This window comes from Geotrypetes seraphini, chromosome 5 (genome assembly GCF_902459505.1).
Source record: "Geotrypetes seraphini chromosome 5, aGeoSer1.1, whole genome shotgun sequence".
NCBI classification, from domain to species: domain Eukaryota; kingdom Metazoa; phylum Chordata; class Amphibia; order Gymnophiona; family Dermophiidae; genus Geotrypetes; species Geotrypetes seraphini.
The window spans coordinates 183085361-183103527 of record NC_047088.1 but is presented as its reverse complement, the minus strand read 5'-3'; the positions used below and the strand labels follow the sequence as shown (position 1 = coordinate 183103527).

At 41.1% G+C, this 18167-nt stretch overlaps 1 protein-coding gene across 2 annotated transcripts in view; it reads right to left on the bottom strand.

Annotated features, from left to right (window-relative positions):
- Nucleotides 1-18167, bottom strand: part of COL5A2 (collagen type V alpha 2 chain) — a 306470-nt gene that overhangs the window by 120293 nt on the left and 168010 nt on the right. For both annotated transcript variants that reach the window (XM_033945794.1, XM_033945795.1), the window contains 4 exons: nt 17253-17297; nt 8773-8826; nt 8388-8432; nt 6444-6497 (listed from right to left, as the gene is read on the bottom strand). In XM_033945794.1, coding sequence (XP_033801685.1) covers nt 6444-6497; nt 8388-8432; nt 8773-8826; nt 17253-17297 — 198 coding nt within the window. The remainder of the gene's footprint in view (nt 1-6443; nt 6498-8387; nt 8433-8772; nt 8827-17252; nt 17298-18167) is intronic.

The window sequence follows — 18167 nt, the reverse complement described above, 5'->3', positions numbered from 1 at the left end:
ACAAGACTTCCACGAGGCAAGAGTTTTAGTTTATTCTCATTCAGAGCTCCTTTTACAAAGCTGTGGTAGTGAGTCCTCGTGAGGCAAATGTGGCACAGACCATAGGAATTGCTACCGTAGCTTTAGAAAAGGAGCCCTCAATGAGGTAAAGCTTGTACATATCGGTTAAAAAATTCATAAAGACCATTGAAGGGTTTCAAGAACAGCATTTCACGATGATCAAATCTTTTGAAAGCTATATGACCAAATCAAACTCCCACTGTTCAGGTCAGTCTGATCTTCATTATCCTATGGCAAAGAAACAGAGACACATTTGCCAATTCAAATTCACCTAATATTTCCATCTAAACATTTGAAATTTTGCTTAAGGCACGGCCCTATTACTTAACTACAGCGGGATCTAATTTTAAAAGCTTTATTGTATATGAATGGAAAAACAGCTTTTAATAACATTGGCCAGTATGTTTAAGCAGTTCTGTTTCCTCCACTTGCTTCCTTTCATGTCACATAAGCAAAACAGATTTTTGTCCAAGCCTAATTCAGTATGAAGGTAGATCTTGTATATGATGTCTAGGTTAAAAAAAAAAAAAAAAAAAGAAATGTTAATTAAAAAGAGCAGAGATGAATAACTATGGGACTTTTGACTAGCCTGTGGTAAGCACTAACAGATAAAAGGCACTATAGGCGTCAGAATGGGGGAGGCCAAGGGGCCATGGCCTTCCCCAAAATTGGCAGTCACCAGTTGGTGCCTGTCCTCCCACTCGTTTCCTGAAGTTGCATTTTAAATGTTCGGGGCAGCAGCCACACAGCGTCAACGAGCAGGCCTGCCCTATAACCCTTTATTCTACTTCCAAAGGCAGGCCTGCTCATTGCTGCCGTGCGGCGGCTACCCCGAAGATTTAAAGTACAATGTCGGAAGGAGGTAGGGGGTGGAGTCGGGAGTTGATGACGGGCCATGCCGCAAAGCATTCCACTGCTTATAAAAGACACCACCGCTCAGGCATTCCATGGTAGTTTTGTGTTTGATGCGTGCTACCTATTTGCTACAAAATAGAAAATATTTTTTTGCACTGGTGCTTGTCTGAGGGGGCAGAGAGAAGGCATGCCAGCACTAATTGGTTAGTGCAGCTAAATCCACGCACACTAAGGGGCAAATTCTGTAAAGAATGCCTAAAAGTTAGGCATTGTTTAGACGTCTGGGAGAACAATGCTCAGAGCGAATTCTATTATGCATAGATGCACAAGAGAGAATCATGCTCAGCGGCATCCAGCAATTTTAAACGCATCTATCTATTTAGACGTCCTTTACAGAATCGCCTTTTAGGCGTCACACAGATGTCCTGATATCTATAACGATATCACATTTTAGTGTTATGATGTCATTAGAACAGCGATTTTATAATGTTTTTTACATTAAAATTGTATGCAGTAAAATGGCACCATTTGGCTACTTTATTATATTTCCCTTCCGTCCTGGTGGGCTCAAACTCTTACTTAGTGTATCTGGGGCAATGAGAGGATTAAGTGACTTGTCAAAGGTCACAAGGAGCAGTGAGAGATTTGAACCCATAACCTCAGGGTGCTAAGGCTGTAGCGCTAACCACTGGGCCACACACTCAGCCATTAAACTGCATGTCATTTTAAAAGCCAACCTTATTTCCTCTTGATTCTCTAGGAAAATATCAAATATGTACCTTCAACACTTGTCTGGTTCCTCTGCTGTTTTATTTTGGGGTTTTTTTTTGTTTTTTTTTTTTTTAAACTCCTTTGGCCCTTGTGTTCCTCAATCAAAGCACATGAAAAAATATATTGCATACTAAACCTCATTCCCAAAAGGTTTTGTTTTTTTGGTGTAAAGAGTACTCCAGTTTGATATTAAGGTTAAAAGATATTTAATAATGCATTACTCAAGCAAAGCACATGAACAAATGTATTGCATACTAAACCTCATTCCCAAAGTTTAAGAAAATAAGAAGAGAAACCCTGCTCACAATGGCTGTGGCTCAGAGCAAGTGGACATATCTGATGCACAATCTTGATATCGATGCGACATCATCAATATGCACCTAAATGGCAGATTGTTACTTAAAAAAATAGAAATAAGTGCTGGGCTACCTGACCATACTTGGGGCTTGAACCCATGACCAGTAGAAGATGGAAAGAATGCCTTTAACCGCTGAGCCATAGGAACTTTCTTTTATGCAGGGGTTTCCGCTATGTGAGATGATACCTTAAGCGATCATAACCATCTCAGAGTACAAATAAGTTTCCCTCTAGACTCTAGAAACGACAGAGACCAAAAAGAAGCTGTTAAGGTACAGGGGTGTGTGTGGATTTGAATCCATGACCTGTAGAAGATGGAAGAAATGCTTTTAACCACTGAGCTACAGAAGCTTCCTTTTAGGCAGGGGTTTTTATTTTATTTTATTTTTTTTAGTAACAATCTGCCATCTAGGTGCAAACTGATGATGTCAAGATTGTGCTTCAGATTTGTCCACTTACTCTAAAACCACAGCTATTGTGAGTAGGGTTTCTCTTCTTATTTTCTTAAACTTTGGGAATGAGGTTTAATATGCAATAAATTTGTTCATGTGTTTTGCCTGAGTAATGCATTATTAAATTTCTTTTAACCTTAATATCAAACTGGAGTACTCTTTATACCAAAAAAACAAAACCTTTTGGGAATGAGGTTTAGTATGCAATATATTTTTTCATGTGCTTTGCTTGAATAATGCATTATTAAATATCTTTTTACCTAATATCAAACTGGAGTATTCTTTATCCCCAAAAACAACACACACATACAACTATATCTGGACGCCTCCAGCATGCCTAACTCACACTTAGCTAGTGCCCAACTCACGCCCAAAAGTAGACCTGGTTTTGTAACACTTACATTTTAGGCGAGATTGTAAATTCTGTAAATGGATGTCCATAGTAAAAACACACCCATGCCTATCATGCCGCAGCTTTTTCTGATGGGCATCTATGACATTCTGGATGCCTATTTTGTGAATCATGCACAGCCTCTGGACGTCTAACTTCCAATTATTGCTGGTTAAAGTCATTAATTGGGCTTATTATTCAATTTATTTGGATGCCTAAGTGGTTGGACGTCCACATTGTGGATACCTAACTTTAGGTGTCCTTTACAGAATTTGCTCCTAACTGATTAATACACGGTTAGTACGGAGCCCACACTGCCTGGAAAATAGTGTCAGTAAGGGCTCATGCACTACTGGCAATGTGTAACCAGATGATACAATCAATTTTTATCTCCTTTGGTTGGGGGGGGAGCTTCTGGGCTCCTGAGATTGCTGTCTGTCACAGGGTTCTTTGGAATTCCTGGGCAGCTGTGAGCACCTTGGGTCTGGTGGTTGGCTGCCTGATGGGTTTTGTGCATGCATTTGATGGTTCCAATGGTGTAAATTGGTAGAGAATAATTTATTAAGATAACTTATGTAATGATTTGGGAATTTTATTGGAATTTTGGAGAGTTTGATGAGAAAAATATATTACACAAATGAAAACACATGGTTATAAATTTTAAAAAAGCAGGGTCATCAAAAGAGTTGGGTTGAATGGATCCACCAACTAGGAAGTATTTTTCTTTAAATTTGTCCAAATTAGTCTCAAAATGTTCCCCTCCATTATTGCCTATGGGCCAAAATGGAGCCTGGAATCTTGAAAGTAGAGATTCCAGCAACTGTAATTTCTGTTTCCCTTATTGATTGAACACAGGTCTAGTGGCAAAAGCCAAGCTGGAGTTGCCATAGTGATCTTGGACCTAGGGTTCTGGTGGCATAAGCTAAGCTGGCGTTGCCATAGTGATCTATGTAGGAGTTCTGAGTTAGTTAGGAGTTAGTTAAGGGACTGGTTCGGTGTTGATGTGGTTGCTAGCACCTGTGGTATATAATATTTGAAAGTAAAGGAAGGAAGCAAAGATTGTTTTAATAGCAATTAGATACAGAGTAGTGGTGCAGCCTGACTACAGAAGTCAGAGTAGTTTATTGAGTTGTGAACCGATACTGTTTAAGGAAATAGGGGTTTTTTGTGTGGGGGAGGGGGTTGTAATTGTAGTAGTGGCTCTTATGATCAGTAATATAGCAGAACAGCAACAGTTGATTTAGGGACGGTAGGGCTGAGCCAAATAAAGGGAGGCCTAAGAAGGGTGAGAGCAGAGGAGATTGAGAGGGACATGATCAAAACATTCAAGGTACTGAAGGGAATAGACTTGATAGATAAGGACAGGCTGTTCACCCTCTCCAAGGTGGGAAGAACGAGAGGGCACTCTCTAAAATTGAAAGGGGATAGATTCCGTACGAACGTAAGGAAGTTCTTTTTCACCCAGTGAGTGGTAGAAAACTGGAACGCTCTCCTGGAGTCTGTCATAGGAGAAAACACTCTCCAGGGATTCAAAACAAAATTAGATAAGTTTATGCTGAATTAGAACGTACGCAGGTAGGGCTAGTCTCATTTAGGGCGCTGGTCTTTGACCAGAGGGCCACCATGTGAGCGGACTGCTGGGCACGATGGACCACCGGTCTGACCCAGCAGGGGCAATTCTTATATTCTTATGAAACCTGAGGAACTTTTTATTAAGCGGGCTGGGCTGTGTAGAAACCTGTGTAATAGGAGGAAAATATAAAGATGGGCCAGTAGTAGGTTTCCCATCACAGCTAAAGTTTCTGGATTCAGATTGAAAATCCATCCAGAAAGACCTGAACAAGGAGGAAAAAAGAAGCCAGCGCACTTGAGAGAGAAAACCTGAAGATAAGGTGTTTTTTTTGTGCACACACCCTTTGGGACATTTCATATTCCTTTTGGTGAACATTAAAGTAAATCTGATAGAAAATACAATAACTCTTATCTGATTTAATATTAGTCAATGGGATCTGGACACTGGACATCTGAAGAAAAGGTAAGCACTTTAACACTCTTGGGAGTATTTTAAACATTGGACAATTTTTAAATAGGATATTTATAAATGCATTTTTAATTGGAAATGTTCAATTGTTTTAATTGTATTTAGTTTGTGAACTGGATCCATTTAGGGTCATTTAATAGGAAAATATAAGAAGTATATTAAAACAAATTCTTGATTTGTTGTCAATTATTTAGAATATTTATATTGTAAGAAATTGTCATCTAACTCTTACTTGTCCAGCAACTGTAGCTTGCTGTGTCCCTTATTCCCCCTTCCCTATTTATTTGAGCCCACACTCCTCAGAGTGAAGTACTGCCTGAGGTATCGGCCTGTTTAGGGCCTACAACAATTAAAGGTAAAGTAAGGCAGGGTTTCCGTTCTGAGGGGTGTGGTTACACATGCACTAATGGTGAATTAGCACTTTAGACAAAATGGAAAATGAAGCCATTTTATAGACACGCTAAAAGTAGCCTCAGTGTGTGGTAAAACACTGGGGCTACTGTGGGCCATGTTTAGTGGAGTTTAGGGCTCCTTTTACTAAGGTGCGCTAGCGTTTAGTGCACGCACAAAATTACCGCACAGTATGCTTCTAGAACAGAGATCTCAAAGTCCCTCCTTAAGGGCCGCAATCCAGTCGGGTTTTCAGGATTTCCCCAATGAATATGCATGAGATGTGCATGCACTGCTTTCAATGCATATTCATTGGGGAAATCCTGAAAACCCAACTGGATTGCGGCCCTCAAGGAGGGACTTTGAGATCCCTGTTCTAGAATAATGCCAGCTCAATGCTGGCATTAAGGTCTAGCATGCATGGCAATTTAGTGTGCGCTATTCCACGCGTTAAGGCCCTAACACACCTTAGTAAAATGAGCCCTTAGTAAAAGCGTCCCTGTATTTTTTTTTTAATGTGCACATATGATCATGCACCAGAGGGATTGCCAAAACTGGCTCCTCATTTCAACTGCCTCCTTAGGTATAAATGATGGCTTCCCACATTTGTAATTTATACATATTCTTTTTTTTTTTTTTTTTTAATCTTTATTCATTTTCAAACTTACAATAAGTGTGACAATATATTCAAACAAATTAATAATAAATAAATTTATACATATTCTTGTTGTAAAAATCATAAATACATACATACTTTTAGTTCTTGCCCAGGCCTACAACCTGCTTCCTTCCAAACTACAATGTCTTAACTTCTACATGTGTGAATAGGGGCTTTATAACGTAATTTACATATATTGGCCATTTACACTATTTATACTTGTAGAAGCTATGCACAGTTAAAAATATGAGTTCCTTAATTGATCACCAAAAATCAGAGCTCGGGATATGAACCATGTCACAGAAACCAGATTCATGTAGACAAAAGAAATTCAATTAAAAGTGTTTTTGCATTATTCCAATAAATTATTAGTGAAAGAACATTTTAAATTGTTAAAAGGTAAACAGGATATTTTCTAGTTAATGGTTTTGTGATTTTTATAAGTAGTTAAAAAAAATCAGTTCTTACCTTTGAACCAGGGATTCCTGGAAAACCAGGAGAGCCAGATAAACCAATAGGACCCTATAAGGCAAAAAGTAAATGCAAGGTAAATTTCCTATATAATAATCTACGTGTGTATAATATGATCTATGAATAGCATAATCATTGATATGAGCCAGGTTCTAGAACTGGAATCCCTAAGTGTGTTCTTGGTCCAATTTTCTAATGGTAAATAGATGATATGACTGTAATTCATCAGGCTTCTTGTCATCTGTTACATTCTAGCAGCTAATTGATGGCAGCATAGCTATTGCTAGCATTCAGCATTTTCAGTTGGCATAACTAATGTCAGCGAAGGCCTATGGGAAATTATATCAATCTCACTCTGGAATGTAGATGCAAATAGATCCTGAATGCTTATTCACAGAAAGCATCTAGGAAGATGGTTTCAAGTAGCCCTGATTAAATCATGATTAGCTAAAAGGTGTTAAAGTGTTAATGTCTGATTAAGAGGGTGCTTAGGACAATGGGTCCAGGTGCACAGATAACTAAAATTAATCAGAAACTATTGTCAGAGACATACTGGAAATACATATATGACTACAGCCTATTTTTCTCCTGTCTATGAAGGAGGGGGAAGTTTAACTTCTATTGAAGCTCAATAGATTCTATATTTAGAATAAGCTTCCAAGCTATAAAAGCCTCCTCTCTGCAACACACATGGAGCTCTCTCTTTCTCTGTCTATCTCTCTGTCTATCCTTCTCTTTATCTATGGAACCCGAAGCTTAGACCATCACCCCATCCCCCTTTTCTCTTTCTCTGCCTTTCCCTGGAACTTCACGCTTCCTTCTGGACTCTGTAAGGCAGGGAAACTGCTTTGCTCTCTACTTAATTGTAATGCTTATAAATATTGCTTTTCTGTAAGCCTATTTCTATAATATATTCTTTATGCAATCACCTCTGGCTGTGTTTCTTATTGGATTCTACTCCTGGTGAATCTTCTGTGAGGGAACTGGACCTGGGACCTGGCATTTGTAAGGGAGCCTCTCATGTAACCCCGACCACCTAATATTGTGGGGGCCAGACTAACAATCCTTACAATTGTTAGGTGTGGATCATCTATTACAGGTTAATGGGATTCTTTGTAGCACCATAAATAACAGTGAGATCAGCATAGATTTCACACAAACTGGCAGGGGGTAGGGCTGACTGAACCATTCCATAGACTAGATAGTTGCAGAGAACACTGCACAAAGAACACACTTTTTCAGAAAGAGTATTTGGTATAGAGCAGTATATAAATGGTGGTGATATAAATAAATAGTGTGTCCAATCTTCACTGGCTCCCAGTGATTTCCAGAATCTATTTCAAATGCTCCTGCCTGGCTTTTAAGATCATTCACGGCATCCTTCCTCCCCTAATCCCACTATCCTTTAACTCCTCGAGTCCTGACTCCACCAGACCCGCCCAAAGATATAAACTATCCTTCCCCTCTCTACGCGGTATTCTCTATGCAGGTAAACTGGGAAAATCTCTTCTCTTCAAAATCACAGATCTCTGGAACGACCTTACTATCCCGTTGCGGAACCTGGGCTCTCTCCAACTATTCCGCAAGCAACTGAAAACTTGGCTCTTCTCTAACATGTAATTCTATTTTTCCCCTTACTTTTCCATTCTATATATAAGCTCATGTAAACCTTTTCCTTTCTCTTCCTATATTTTAAGTTCTTGTAAACCGTGCCGAGCTCCACTTCCGTAGAGAGGATGCGGTATATAAACTTAAGGTTTAGTTTAGTTTAGTGTGTGCAAGTCTGAAGATTTGCAGAGGTCACCTAATACCCATACACCATCCCTGTATACAGTATATCTGGGTCCAAGGAAAGGGCCAAGCTGATGCTGGAAATGTCCTGGCTGCAATCTTCAAAGGACAAAATAATTGTAAGAATATAAATTATATGCAAAAACATACCACTGATCCAGCCAGTCCAGCCAGTCCATTGGAACCACGTCCACCCTAAAAAATAAAAGTTTAAAAAAAGAAAGCGAGATATTTTTTTCAATATAACTTCCTATATTAATCAATCTGGTCATAATTCCATAGCACATAATTTCATAAAATTTTGTAGAGAATATATACTATTTATAAATATCAAACTCCCTCTTGTACTAAGCCACAGTAAAAAGTTTGTTCGGCAGCCTGGAGTGCTAAATGCTACAATGCTGCTCCGAGGCTCATAGAATTCCTAAGAGCGTCAGATTAGCCTCAGAACATTTAGCACCCAGGGCCACAGTAGAAACCTCTACAGCAGCTTAGTAAAAGGGCCAAAATTAGCATCAATAAAAGTTGTACTCACAGGAGCACCCTGTGGTCCAAGCCGTCCTCTCTCCCCTGGCATTCCTCTGGGGCCCTATAAACAGAAAGTATCAAATTTGATAATTGACTGCATGGTGTAAAGTTGATAAGCATCAAGTTATTTTTCTCCTTGTAATATCTGTGGAAAACACACAATATTTTGTAATTTAATTATCTTTTCTTCTTCTTCCTCAGGCTAACCTGGGTTTTACACAGAACCATGATGGCAGATAACGGCCAAATGGCCCATTTAGTCTGCCCATCTGCAGTAACTATTATCTTTTCCTCTCTCTGAGATCCTATGTGCCTATCCCACGCCTTCTTGAATTCAGACACAATCTCTGTTTCCACTACTTCCTCCAGGAGACTGTTCCACACATCCACCACCCTTTCTGTAAAAAAGTATTTCCTTAGATTACTCCCGAGCTTGTCACCTCTTCACTTCATCCTATGCCCTCTGTGGTTAAAGTATTGTGTTTGGTGTATCAGTCTACTTTAAAGGTAATAAATAGAAATAAAACAAAACAAAGTTTATTGATTACCTCATATTTATAGCACTCACATTTTAAGTGGTTTATTTCATATAGCTTCCAATACGTGTGAAAAATCATCATCCAGAACACGTACTATACAGAGAAAGCTATATCATCACCATACAAATTGACAAAAACTTAACTTTTTCAAAAGTTTACAAGAAAAGAAAATTATTTACTAACCCAAACTCATACATAACTCTAACACACAACACTTCTCAATGCCAAAATTCTAGAGTTGTCTCTCCAGATAATGAAATTAGAGAGAGTATGTAGTCCTGTTGCTGAACAAATGGAAAGTGTTACTAAGAACACACTTGAGACCATTATGGCTTGTGATCCTTGTTCTTATCCTGTCCGGGAGTATGGTGGAAAATTGTGTTTTCACATACTCTTTCAGTGATGTGCCATCATGGCCTTCAGTGAGTCCCCCAACTGCCTGCTCAACCAAACTATATCAGCAACAAATAAACAAACAACAAAAAAAAAAAAAACTCCCACAGCTGAGTTGGGGATTCACCTGGCCACCTGAAGGCCCTAACAGCACAACTCCGAGATTTGGGAGTCCTTTTATTAAGATGCACTAACTGATTTAGCACGTGCTAAAGATTAGTGCGGCTAAATATTAAGGCATCCATTATACCTCACACTAAGCGGAAGAGCGTTGTCCAGGGAGATCCCTCCATACCCAGCCAAATGATGATGAAGCGTTTTCTGACAAGCTCTTCGGTTGTTGTTGGGGGAGAAAAGCCTGCTGTAGTTCTGATGGAAGGAGCCACCAGAACCTTAGGCTTGGAGATCTCTCTTTCCCCCCTACAGCCTGATCCCCGCCGAATCCAGCGCAGACCAGCGTGCAACATGAGAGAGCACCGAGCCAGCTGAGCACAGCATCCTCAAACGGAGGGGGTCAAATCACTGACCGAGATGCTGAGCTTACAATCTCTGGAGTAGCAGAAGGAGCTGACTCCTCGGCGGCGACATTGGTTAATATACTTCAGATTGTCCAGAGACTCGAGACTGTGGCACAAAAAAAAAATTGACAGAAAATACTTCCAAGGTAGTGAGTAAATTAGAAGATTTGTCTGCCTCAGTACAACATTTTCAAATCGAAACAAGAAATTTGAACGAGTTGATAAAGAGTTATCTTCATTGCAGAATTTATCAGCAACTTTGGTGAAGGACAGGAATCTTTTACAAAATAAAATAGAACAGTTGGAAAATTTCAATAGGAGACTGAACTTGCGTGTTTTGAATTTTCCTAAGTTAAATTTAATTTCACCTATTGATACCTTCAAGAAATATTTAATGGAGACATTAAAATTTGAATCAGAGCTGATACCACCGATTAATAAAATTTATTACTTGCCAAGGAAGTTAGATAAATCTCCTCCTCAGGAAATAGATTTAAAGAATTTAACTGGTATTCTTGAAACATCTCAGGAAGAAGTTCAATACCGTGGTACTTTGATAGTTTCTTTCATATTTGAGCAGGACTTAAATATGTTAATGAAGATTTTCTTTTGTTTCTCCCAAAGTTTGTTTATGGGAGAAAAGATCTGGATTTATCCAGATGTTACTAAGTCCACTCAAGAGAGTGGGAAAATATTCCCAAGTATGAGGGAAGAAACTTTAAAAATGGGTGCTACCTTTTTTCTTAGTTATCCATGCAAATGTATGATTAAATATTCTGGAATGAAATATGTGTATTTTGTGCCGGAGCAACTTCAAAGTTTCCTGGACAGTAAAAAGTAATATATAATATAGATTGGAGGGCTGTTATTAGGAATTTTGAAACGGATTGAATCACATTAAGCCTTTTTCTAATTTTGATATAGATATATTGTTTGAGAACTCCATATCTCATTATATTCTTGTCTTTGTATAAAATATTGAGGTTTAAGAAAGAAGGTCTATTTAATTCTTTTTATTTTGCATAATATGTTTTATTTCTTAAAAATTATGTTAATAGATTAATTTATTTTCATGGATTTATGCAAATATTTACATTTATTTGTTCTATTTTTCTGAAAGAGGATTCTTGTATTATAATTATGAAATTAATAAATAAATAAATTTTTAAAAAAGGCATCCATTATATTCTATGATCACCTTAGCATTTAGCATGTACTAAATCAGTTAATGCACCTTAATAAAAGGACCCCTTGATTGGTTGAGCAGCCAGCAGGCAGAAGCCTGCTCAACCAATCCAATTGTCTTAAGCAAAAGGAACATGCCCCCCAGGGCCTTCAGAAGGGACATTGAATCCCCAGCCCATGGTCAGAGCCATCTCAATAGGAGAAATTACAGCACCCTGCCTCCAAGTCAGTTCTCTCCTCTGACACGAGAGGCAATAGGCATGGAATGGGTAGCCCCAGCTGGATGGAAGGTGGAAGGTGTTTTTCTTCTCCTCTTTTGTCTGCCCACTGCAGCTTCTACCTCCCTAGGGTGACCAGGTTACCCATTCCAGAAGGGAGATTTTTTTTGGCCAAAATTACATCCCAAAGCAGTGTAGCATAGGCAGCGGAATGCTTTTTTGTTTGGGGGGCCCGCAAGCTCCGCCCAAGACTCTGCCCCATAATAGTACACTTCTCCCTCCCTATTCACGGTTTTGATGTTCGCGATTTCAATTATTCATGATTTTTCCCCCCAGCCCCCCCCTGAGAATCGCTCGTTAGCAGCCCACATCGAAAAAAAACCGGCCCCGGGACTTGGATCGGGGCGAGGAGGGAGGCGATCAGAGGAGGAGGGCAGCGATTGGAGACAGAGGGGGTGATTGGAGGCAGAGGGGGGTGAGCAGCCACCCCAGGAGCATGGACCTTACCTGGTGGTCTAGCGGTGACATGGGTCAGGAGCGATCTTCCTACACTCCTGCCCCATGCAGAGCTGTGTTGCGAGTTCCTGTGGTCTCAAGAGACTACAACAGGGAGTTTCTGTTGTAGTCTCGTGAAATCATGGGAACTTACAGCACGGAGCCATGAACTGACCTTTTCAGATAAGTGATCTACTGTTAAATATCTTTTATAGAGCTATAACATTTGCCACTCCAACAGAAGTAAGATTCTTTGCTCCATGCAATGTGTTATGATTAAAATCCAAGCACCTTTCCAGCGACGTTATACCGCTGATGTGGTGCCTTGCTGAAGAGCACATTTAAATATTTAAAAACCTTTAAAAGTTATCTGATGATATTAATTTGAGAGACTTGCCCAGTACTGATGAAAGGGGGGTCTTTTGTTGTTTTGTTCCATTTTGGAAAGTATTGCCCCCTCGAGTGGATTGTAATTTAAAATCCCCGGTCTGTTTGGATACATCCATCTTTAGCATTAACTTTTAACATTCAACGTTCTGCTTTCTTCTCAAAATCTACTTTTCCATGCCTTCCCTTCCCATCTATCCATGTGTACCATCTCCTCCCTCTTTCTTCTCCCCTACTCCTATCTATTCATAAGAAGCATTTTGTCTTATCTCTTCCCTGCTGCACCCATTGCTGTGCACCATCTCTTCCCTCTATTTCCCCTTTCCCTCCATCCCTATGCACCATCTCATTCCTCTCCCATGGTCTTCCCCCTTCCCCCCACATATGGTCTGGCATCTTTCTCCTCTCCTTCCCATAGCCTGGAATGTCTCTCCTCTCCCGTGGTCTGGCATCTCTTTCTCCTTCTCTCCCTCTTCGCGAGGTCTAACATCTTTCTCCTCTCCTTTCTGCCATCTGGCTTCTCTCTCTCCCCTCCTCTTCAATTCTGTCGTTTGGCATCTCTCTCTCCTTCCCATTTCAGTGGTCTGACATCTCTACCTTCTTTGGGTCATATCTCCATCCTCCCAGTGTACATTTCTCCCTTCTTCCTCTCCTCCACTATAATGTTCAACAATTCTTCCTTTCCCCATATACATCATCTCTTTCCCTCTCACGCCACACACCTATGCTCAACAATTCTCCATTCCTTTTCCCTTCCCCATCAGCAGGATTTCTTTTTCTCCCTTCCCTCTACTTCACTTGTGCAGCATCTCTCTTTTCTTCCTTTCCTAACCCCTCCTCCCCGCCCATGCATTTGTCCTTCCCAACCCTCTCCCAGTATGTGCCATATCTGTCTTCCCAACCCCCTGAGCATCTGTCCTTCCTGCCTTCCCAACTCCCAACCCCCTGCACCCAGCCTCTCCCTGCCAGGCACTGCATCCAGCCCCCTTCCCTCCCTCCCTGTCATACTCTGCATCCAGCCACCTTCCCTCCTCCTCCTCCCATCAGACTTTGCACCCAGCCCCCTTCCCTCACTACCCCCCTGTCAGGCTCTGCACCCAGCCCCCTTCCTCCCCCCCATCAGGCACTGCACTGCTCTGAACCCAGCCCACCTCCCCCTCCATGTCAGACTCTGCACCCAGCCCCCTTCCCTCCCCCGTCATGCTCTACACCAAGCCCCCTTCCCTAACTACCCCTCTGTCAGATTCTGCACCCAGCCCTCCCCCCCCTGTAAGGCACTGCACCCAGCCCCCTTCCATCCCCCTGTCATAGTCTGCACCCAGCCCCCCTCCCTGCGCTCCTATTTTGCTGCTCACCTGGTGGGTGGCAGCAAGTGGGATGCGTTTTTTTTTCCTGCCGCTCAGTGGAATCGAGCTTGAGCATGCTTTGACGCTCCTGCTCGGCACCGAGCGTCTTTTTGACTGGCTCCTGCGAATTATCGCGATTTGTGATAATTCGCAGGAGCCAGTCAAAAAGCCACTCAGCACCGAGAAGAAGCGCCAAAGTGTGCTTATACTCGTTGCCACTGAGCAGAGAAGAAAACGCATCCCGCGGCTGCTGCCACCCACTGGGTTAGCAGCGGGCAGGAATGCGGAAAGCTTGCTCCTGCCCGCTGTACCTCTGGACCACCAGGGCTAAATTTTTGGGTAGGCCACAGCCCCTGTGGCCACTCCCATTCTGACGCCTATGTAGTGTAGTATTTGGAGTCCATGATTCTATCCACTGAAATCAGTGCTGCATAATGCACCAGGATGAGGTTGGCAGGAATCCAGGACTGGCCAAAATCTTCCTTCTGGAATGTGTAACTTGATCACCCTATACCTCTCTCTTCTTCCCCCATCCCACTGCAGTCTTGTCCTTGTACTTGGCAGCAATTACCTCAACCCATGTTAAGCCAGCAGGTTGGGAGCTTTTTCTGCAGGGCTTGCCTATTATGACAACTTCCTTGTTCAACACAAGCAGGACCCTGCAGGAAAAAGGTGCCAACTCTGGCTGAACATGGGTTGAGGTAATCACTGCCGGGGATAAGGACAGAAGACTGCGGGGAAAGGAAGGAAAATAAAGAAACACAGAGTAAAATGGAAGGGGACATTGGAGGACATAATGACATGAAGGTAAATGGGGTAGGGGGCATTCTGGACAGGAAGTAGGATGGAGGAAGGTCACATAAGGGGGAGATGCTGAAAAAGAGGGCAGATGGAAAACAAGGAAAAACACTGAAAAGGAGGGAAGATGGAAGAGAGACTGGGGACAGATGCTGGAGAGGAAGCCAAGTAGAAGGGTAGATCAAGGGAAATGCTGGGCAAAAGAGAAGGTGGAAGGGGACATTGAAGGAACTGGAAATGGAAGAAGATGGAAAATTGAGGAGAACTGGAAAGGAGGGCATTTGACAGAAGAAACAAAGTTGCTAGAAAGGAGGCTAGGTAGAAGGGAAGATGTTGGGGAGATGGTGGATGGGCTGGAAATGAAGATGAGAGAAAATACTTGGCACGAAGTAAGGTGGAAGGGAAGATTGTGGGGCATGTAGGAAGATGGGAAAAGAGGGGGGGTATTTGTGCAGGAAATAAGGTAGAAGGGGAGAATGAAAAAGATGCTGGACAAGAAAAAAGATAGGAGAGATCAGGGAGAATAATGGATATGGTCGAAAGGAGATGGGAGGATGTTCTGGACATGGAGGAAAGTGGAAGGGAAGATTGGGAAGGTGCTGGACTGGAGTGAAGATGGAAGGGAAAATCGGAGAGAAATAGCTTTGCATGAAGGAGGGAAAGCCAGAAGATATGCCCGATATGGATGTAGAATTCTAGAGACCACACTTTCATAAAGATATAAGCAGGATAGAGTTTGTCCAGAAGAAGGCAACTAAAATAGTTGGTGGTCTATGATATAAGTTGTATAGGGACAGACTTAAAGATCTCAATATGTATGCTTTGGTGGAAAGATGGGAGATATGATAGAGATGTTTAAATTACATAAATATGCATGAAGCGAGTCTCTTTCAATTGAAAGGAATCTCCAGAGTGAGAGGGCATAGAATGAGGATAAGAGTAATAGGCAAAGATGTGACATCATTCAGCACAAACAGTGAGCACATTAACTTTGGTTAAGTGTACATATCACACAAATGTTTGGCATAGGAGTATCCAACCTCGGTCCTCGAGAGTCTCAATCTAGTCAGGTTTTTAGGATTTCTCCAATGAATATGCATGAGATTATTTGCATACATTGCCTCCATTGTATGCAAATAGATCTCATGTATTTTCATTGTGGAAATCATGAGAGCCAAGGTTGGTTACTCCTGGTTTAGCTCATCTATTGATACCCTTGCTATAAATGTCACTGCACGCCAATGCATACTCAGGAGTATAAGTCTTTTGAGATCCTGCAGGTACTTGTGACTGGATTGGTCTCTGTTGGAAAAAGAAAACTGGGCTTGATGAGCCTTCAGTCTGTCCAAGTACGGCAATGTTTATGTACTTATGTAAATGTACTCATAGCACTTAACGCCTTACTCACTTTTCTTCCTAAAAATTCTGAGTAATTCACTCTTCCAAATTCCCTGCCCCTCCCCCCCAATGACAACTCTAAGAACAGTGATGGTGCAATGCTTCAGACCATGTCCTCTTCCTCTTCTGCTCAGGACCCTAGTGTTAACGGTTTGAACCACATAGTAAAACTAAGATACTCAAGAGCCAGGCAGGAAATGCTGAGGACACGGCATGAAGCGCTTAGTTCCAGCTCTCCTCTTCCAAATTCCAATCTGGCATGGAGAGAAAGGTGAGAGAAAAGAAGGGTGCACTACCTCATTGTTGCTACTACTGCCACTGCTGACCCCATTTTTCAATGTGATTCCATAGGAACCAGCCCTTTCTGCAGCAAGTATCAAATTTGTGGCCATTACTGCAGCCACTGAATCATGACAGATTAGGGCCTTAAGGCTTAATCACAGATGGCATTGTCTAATGTGAGTGTTTAATGAGCTCAAATTGTTGAGTACTCTATACACACATGCGGCCTAAGTTATAGTGGGGTGTTCAAGCCTGAGGGCTCAAATTCTTTGGAAATGGCTGATGTTGCAGCCTAGATCTAGATCAAGTCTGTAAGTTCAAGCAGGGCATGCTAATTGCCCTAAACTGAAGGAATCAGCCATCATGTAGTGATGGCCAAGTGGTCATGCAAGTGAGTTACAGCTTGGGTCTTATTTGCAGACTACATCCTCCAGGACATGTAAGGGAGGAGAGGATAAAAAGAAAGGGATATAGGACACAGGCTCTCACCACACAAGAAACTTCCTTGTCAGATTATCTCATAAAAGTTGCAGCCATTCGTCAAATATGTTTGGATATTGCTTGTTTTGGGGGAAATAGGATGATATAAAGAAGGGGGCTGATCTGGGTTTGCTACTACCCCTGTTACTGAGAACTACTATTCTATGGTGCTGAAAGGTGTACACAGCTTTATACATTAATATTCAATAGGTTGAACAATAAACTCAAAACCATGAAGCACAGGATGACAATACGTTTTGAGAAATTATAGAATGCATAAAGCTACCCACTGAAGCCTGTCCTGCTGGCTGTATTTTCATAGATACTAAAGCGAGCTCCAATTGTACCCCCAAAAATTAAAAATTATAGATTATGGTTAGATTATATTTGAACCCTTTCAACTATATTAGAATATAACAGAAAACTTTGAAGATCTGATTATACCCACCGCAGGACCATTTCCTCCCAGAGGACCTGTTGGGCCGGATTCACCCTAAAATGTGAGAGAAAAACAGATATCATGTGAGAAAGAAGTAACTTAGAACTTGAAGTAAATAAAAACCTTCATTACAAATGTTTTTTATTGTCACATTCTCCCATAGTTTCATGCTACATGCAGACTCTTAAAAAGTTGGATTCTCAGATGATAAAACAAATCTGCCATTCTAAAACAGTTTTATCCTGTTCAATCTGAACTATAGTTGTTTCAAATTGCCTAAGACAAATTACCATGTCAAATAGAAATCAATGAGCATACAGGCTTTCAATCTTGCTGCATTTTAGTTCAGTATTCATGTGATACAGCCAGCTGGTTGCAGGATAGAGCTCTGGAGTCTAACACTAGGATTTCATCACGCTCCTTATCATTATGTAATTGCTTTCAGCCTTCTTGGCTTGACCTTGACCTTAAAGCATCTTCCTCTGTATTATTCTCACTTTCTATTTATGCAGCATAAATCTAAGAAATCTAATGACTTGGAAAATACTGTATGGAAATTCGTTTAGCCATTCACCTCATTTTCCTTTCTTTTGTATTGTGTATCAAGGTTAACTATAGTGACATCAAACACATCAATCATTTCAGTGCTCCAAGTTGCCAATTCACAGCACTTTGTAATAACGTAGTATTATAAGGGAATATGAATGATAATGCTCCAGCAAAAAAGCATTGCTTTGTAACCAGTTTAGCTATGAAGGGCTGTACAGAAAGCTCAAACAAATAAACATTTATTTATATTCATTAAACTAGCTTTGAAGAGTTCTACAGTGCTGAACCAAAAAACGATTTCTATATTGATGAGGATGAATTCATCCTGGGAGTTTCTTTTATGGATACCTGTTGAAAAGTAAAGGGTTAACATTG